Below are 6,050 nucleotides of genomic sequence, written 5' to 3'. Positions count from 1 at the left end.
GAACTTCAAACTCGAACTCTGACAAAGTCAGAATCGGAGTCAGATATAGGAGATTCTGACTTCAATTTGATCGAGGCTAGCCCCTAGTAAATGCAATCGACATTGGCTTGCCAAAGTCAGTCAATAAAGTCACTAAGACAATATAAATAATCTATTTTGTCATAAAGTGTTATGCATGATTTAATACAAATACATGATTTGTCACTTTTAACTTTTACATCTTCATATATAATTAAAGTAACTAATTACAGCAATGAGATTGTGAAAATGTAAAAGACTTCAATGAAGTAATTGTTCTTTTAAAAATAGTAAATTAATCGAACTCTTAAACAAGCTTGAACCAGTCATGGCTATAAAGGTAGCTCAATGATGAGCTTTTAAACTCTGCTACTGTTCGAATATATACGTAAATGAATAGAGCTTTAACATTAATACTCACTCGAACACGATGCAGAGTATACCCTAAAATTCTAAATAGATCAAATAAACCCCAATAATTTGACTATGCAAGCAGCTTTTTTTTGTACACGTCATTATCGAGGTGAATTTTTAATTTGATGTGTGGACTTGATTATGTAAAATGTACAGCACAATCTATCTTGCACCACTCAAATCTCTTGCAGTCAAGAGCTGGTATGTGCCCCGATTCAATGTGTGCAGCTGTGTTAACTTACTGCTTGGCAATACTTGAGCCAACCAGCTCGGCCAGCTGCAAAGGAAACCCAATCAAAGCATGGATTGAATATGATTTAGCCAGAACCAACCAACCACAGGGTGTCTTAAACCGATACAACATCCCTTAACTGCTTATGCGGTTCATTTCACAAATATCATACTGGAAAATTCATTCGTCACTACATCTATGACTGACTGAGGAATATCATAAAGCCCAAGAGAAAACAAGGGGAAATGGGACGTATATTTAAGAAAACTGTCCTACTTAGAGATGTATTCAGTGTGCCATACAATGCACACAAGTACTTTTTGAAAACACAATCTCAGACATTTCAGACCCCCTATACAAAAGATCATGAAATCTATAATCATTTGACATCACCAATATCAATAAGGATTATGTATGTTGGGAACTACAGAACATCACTCACTTCAAACTGAAGCTTGATTAAATCATTAATCGTAAGTTACAAAAATTCATTATTGATATATCAACCTCCACTACTGAAGCTTATTGGTGCCAAAAAATAGCTTCTTAAAATTAAGTTATCCCTCAACCAAACAATACTGTGACAGATCTCTCTCATACAATAATAGACCAGAAACCACTTCATATTGAAGCAAAAAAAATTCTGAAGAGATCAAATTGCAACGCAGTTTTCAAGTTATTTATTTATTTTTTAATTCTCCAAAGGGAGAGTATGTTCTCCATCCCACTTCCCCTCCCTTGACTAATGAACCTTACACATGCAATGAATGATGTACCTTCAAAGATGCAGTAAAATAGCCTAAGCTGCAGCAGACTGCTTCTCCTCATAATCATTAAGATTGAGAGCTTCCAGCAATTTTGGCCAGGATTCTGGGATCCCTCCGGGGAGGTCAAACTCCAATAATTTTCCCCGGCTTCGATAAAATTCCTCCACAGGCCGACTCTGCAAGAAAAATAGGATGGTCAAGGCACCAAATAATCAGCACAAGAGATAGATATCTAAAAAGAGTCATTAAAACCTATAGAGATGCAATCTATTTTCAACAAAACCATTTCAAGGACACAAACACCAACCACATAAAGGGGGAAAAAATATTTTAGACGGACCTGTTTGCATTCACAAGTGTCTTGCAAGTGTCCCATTGATAGATAGAAAAGTAAAAGAAGATATCAATACCTTTTCATTGTATACATGAAGCCGTTCCTTTACAACGGCTTCAGTATCATCTGACCGAGTAAAGAGCTTTGACATGCACTGTGGTGGGGGAAGAAGTGGAGCCATGCTAATACCAGGATTCCCATTTTCACCCTTAGCATTAATGGATGCCAAATTAAAATTCCCTCCACACTCACTGCAAATTCTTCTTCCAAGACATTTCTCAAGCAAAACATCTTCGCGGAGCTTCAGATTGACCACCAAATCAATGTCAGTCACACCTTCCAATATTTCCTGAGAGAACAAACAATCAAGCCAAATTTGAGCATATATCACAAAGGAACAAGGCAGAGAGAGAGAGAGAGAGAGAGAGAGATTTGTGTAATACTGCTTGGTCACCTAACTCAGGTTGCCGAATAAATGCAGAGAGAGATTATCCACCCAGATGAGAATCATATGAAAAAAAAAAAATTAGCAATTGCATAATTCTCATTGAGGACTATCTGGCTGAACTCGGAAGATAAACCTTTGGAAGAAAACTAAACCCAGGCTTAATAATCTTGGGTTTTGGCAGGGTATTTCTGGCTTGGGTATGTCCTTTCAATGGTATTAGACAGGCTGTTGGGAAAATAGAAAGAATCTAGAGTACGTTGTAGCAAGCAAGATTAAGTTCTCCCATACTAGCATTCTCAATGGGTTTTGTAAAACCCATATTTCTGTAAAATTTGAAGGAAAGTAGCCCAAAAGTGCCGTCCAACAGATGATGCATTTCATATCTATTTTCAAGTTTTCTACAGTGTTGCTGCTACATGTACCATGGACTGTGCACAAATGTAAACAGTTTTTTTAACTATTTTCTCTCTCTTCTTGTACTTTTTCTCCCAGAAATTATTATAATATTTAAATTATATAAAGAAAAAATAGATAAGTTGATATATGGTATATTGTAAAAGTTAGTTTGTAAAATAGAAAAAGTGAGTTTTGGTGATGTATTTTAAAGGATAGGATAAAGAAACCATTGGTGATGTATTTTAAAAAGATCTTTTTTTTTCCTTCTCTTTCAAATGTACAAGATAGTAAGTTATAACACTCTCTCTTGATCACAGAGAAGATGCCCACCGCTTGATTTATTGTTCGAGGAAAACCATCAAGAATAAATCCCGATTCACCTTTAGCTTCCCCAGCCTGCAGTCTCTTTGACAATAAGCTTACTATAAGTTCATCCGACACCAGTTTACCTTGGTTAACAATCTCAGATAGCTGCACCAGATAACAATGAAGTTTAGTGAGACAGAGAAGTATCAAAGCTTGTAATTTTCTCAAAGAACTTCTAAACAATATGCTTTCGCATTAACGAATTGTCTTGCCTTGAGCCCCACGTACTAAAGGGGAAGACGTAACTCGCTAGATAACAAATAAGATCACTAGAATGCAAATACCATATAACGGCAAGCCTGACAGCTCATATAGCTCAAATAGGAAGTTTCTTAACTACTTGTCATCAATCAGTTAAATAATCACAAGTTCTACGCGTCCAACCAGCTACACCATTTTCAGTAACTCAACAAAGAAGTTAAGATTTCAATATATATATATATATATATATATATATATATATATATATATATAAGTTAAGCACTCCTATGGCCAGCCTCAGTAAACAAGAATTTCAAAAAAAATTAGAATGGACAGTTAAGAACAATTTTATTTTTAACTCTTATATAATCCACTAAGAAAAGGCTATATTTTCTGCGGTATTCACCACTAATTCTTAAAACCCTTTCATAGTATGAAGTTGTTCAAAAGAAAAAAATCATCCGAATAATAACGAAAATAGAAAGTAATAAGAACTCTGAAAAAGAGATCAAGGAACGAGACAGAAGAACCTGTTGAGAGAGGGGGCCAGTGGAGGCGAGCTCTTCCCGGACTAGATCTCCAGTAGCGATGTGGGGGACGCCGAGGAGATTACAGAGGCGGCTGGCGTAGGTGCCCTTGCCCACGCCGGGGCAGCCCAGGAATACCCATTGGACATGTCTGTTCTTGGGATCTTTGTGGATTAGATTATAGTCAGGCTTTGGAAGGAAAGGAGAGGTATAAGGGGGATTGGATTCGGATGCAACGGCCGAAGATAAGCATCTCCTGAGATAGGAACCGGAGGAGAGCTTTGCGAGGCGGCTAATGGCCTCCATTGGAGGGAAAAGAGAGAGAGAGAGAATTGAGCTTGTGGAGAGATGGAGAGAGAGAGGGATTGGAATTTGGGCCGCCAAACCCTAATTGGACATTTTAAGCCGAAGTCATTAAGAGGGAATATTCTACCGGATCTGGGCCGAATTCGATGCTGCGTCAAAGATGAAACGACGTGCAGTTTAGAAGAACAAATTGAAACGCCGCGCAGTTTGAAGGACCAAAGCATGGCTAATCCATTTTATTTCAAGAGAGTTGCTAACTTTTTAAAGAAAAATGTAAAAAAAAAAAAACTTAATTATCTGTCTGACAGTTATTGATGAGTTGAAAATTATAAAATTAAAAATTAAAAAAAATTGATAAAATGAGTGTTATACATAAAATTGTAAATAAAATTATAAATACATGTAGCACTATTCTTTTTTAAAATGATCAATAAATTTTTTTAAGAGTTAGATAGAAGAAATTTACATGGACAGATTTTACATGCTAACGTGGACATTTTAAAGATATATCTTAAATTCAAATACAAGCTTTAGGTTATATTTGAATGATAAATTGAATTGAGTTGAATTGAGATGATAAAATATTATTAGAATATTATTTTAAGATTTAAAAAAATTAAATTGTTTATTATATTTTATTTTGAAATTTAAAAAAATTATAATGATGAGTTGAATTTTCAAATGTATCCTTAATATGATCTAAACAAGTTGTTCAGATTGATGGGACACCCTTTGTATCATTCCTGCTTTGGATCTAGGACCTTGCTCTTTTAGCAACGGCTCTTATTTGTAATTTTTTTAAAGAGAAATGATATTTGTAGTTGTAGAATGCGCAAGCGTCACGCAATCTCTTTAAAAAAATTAGTAAATACGAGACTTATTTAAAAAAAATTAATTTTTTACTAGTAGACTTCATTCTTTTTCAAACGATTACGCGACGCTTCACAATTATATATAGTATTCTCTTTTTGCAATAACTCATCCATTTAATTATATAAAAATAAAAAATAGCCTCTGCTTACAAAACTTCCACGCTACCGTGACCAGAGTTCAGAGCTCTCTGCTCTCCTCCAAGAATCACACCAATTCGATTATTCGAGCTATATACTTTTTAAGGAAGAGAGAGGTATTCTAATATTTATCCTTAATATAAACAAACATAATAATAAACAAACATAATAATGTCTTAGAAATGCACAGACAAACATATTACCAAGCGTGTTCCGAACATTCTTCTTCTTATTATTATTCATATTCCATAGACGTGCATGTAATTTTTTTTTCCTTATAAGACGAACATATTAAAGGCAAAAGGAGTCAGCATCGTGGCAGCATGGGATTCCATGGGGGCCCCTGTGTTAGAGCTCCGTCGGTGCTAAGGAAGAAGACATGAGCTGAGTCACGGAAGTCAAGTGTTTGCGGGATCTGTTGAAATGAAGAAGGGAGACTTGAAGCAGTTCAAAGAAGGCTGGAACGATGTCGTGGAAGTCTGGGACTTGAAGAACAAGACGCACCGTATTGCTGGGTGTTTTTATTAGCTGCACCGTTTCAATTGTCTTTATTATTATGGGGTCTGTAAACGCAGCGTTTGGAATTATTCCAAACGATGCGTTCATCTATCAACTGTCAGTTTTCATATTGGTCTATCATTTATTTTCTACATACTGTGAGGTCAAGTTAGTTTATTCGTTAGAACAACGTCTTAAGACAGGGAAGGTAGTGGAATTGAACATAAGAGAATATTGTAAGAAGGAATTCTGTAGGAGGTTGGGAGCCCTCGAAGTTGCTTCCGCAGCAATACAGTTCTTCTAGCTATTTATCCAAACACCTGGTGTGCTCATTCACTTTTGTTTCAGTCCGTGGCATTCCATTTCCATTACATTCCTCAATACAACAGCATCCCAATAAATTCATACTACAGCCGCACTCTTTCATTTCCACCATCTTCACTATTACAGTAGATTACAAGAGGATTCTATCATATTAAAGGCAAAATGAGTCAGCATCGTGGCAGCATGGGATTCTATGGGGGGCCCTGTTT

General features: G+C 36.0%; 1 protein-coding gene across 1 annotated transcript; it reads right to left on the bottom strand.

Moving 5' to 3' along the window:
- Window positions 1-1,106: 1,106 nt before the first annotated feature.
- On the bottom strand, window positions 1,107-4,094 carry LOC121266925 (adenylate kinase 1, chloroplastic). The gene is made up of 4 exons (XM_041170777.1): window positions 3,707-4,094; window positions 2,940-3,080; window positions 1,842-2,114; window positions 1,107-1,607 (listed from the first exon to the last, which is right to left on the bottom strand). Exons 1-4 carry the CDS (start codon window positions 4,007-4,009, stop codon window positions 1,464-1,466), a joined length of 861 nt encoding a protein of 286 aa, XP_041026711.1. The 5' UTR covers window positions 4,010-4,094; the 3' UTR covers window positions 1,107-1,463.
- Between the last annotated feature and the right edge of the window lie 1,956 nt (window positions 4,095-6,050).

Source organism: Juglans microcarpa x Juglans regia, chromosome 5S (genome assembly GCF_004785595.1).
Source record: "Juglans microcarpa x Juglans regia isolate MS1-56 chromosome 5S, Jm3101_v1.0, whole genome shotgun sequence".
Lineage (NCBI taxonomy): Eukaryota > Viridiplantae > Streptophyta > Magnoliopsida > Fagales > Juglandaceae > Juglans > Juglans microcarpa x Juglans regia.
The sequence above is the reverse complement of the archived record's forward strand: the minus strand, read 5'-3'. Positions and strand labels throughout refer to the sequence as shown.

Excerpts from the sequence above, each read along its gene's own strand:
- LOC121266925 (XM_041170777.1), bottom strand. The coding sequence starts at position 4,009 with ATGGAGGCCATTAGCCGCCTCGCAAAGCTCTCCTCCGGTTCCTATCTC. Across the intron at positions 3,081-3,706 it reads CTGGCCCCCTCTCTCAACAG|CTATCTGAGATTGTTAACCA; the intron begins GTTCTTCTGTCT and ends TATCTGGTGCAG. Across the intron at positions 2,115-2,939 it reads CTCGAACAATAAATCAAGCG|GAAATATTGGAAGGTGTGAC; the intron begins GTGGGCATCTTC and ends TTGTTCTCTCAG.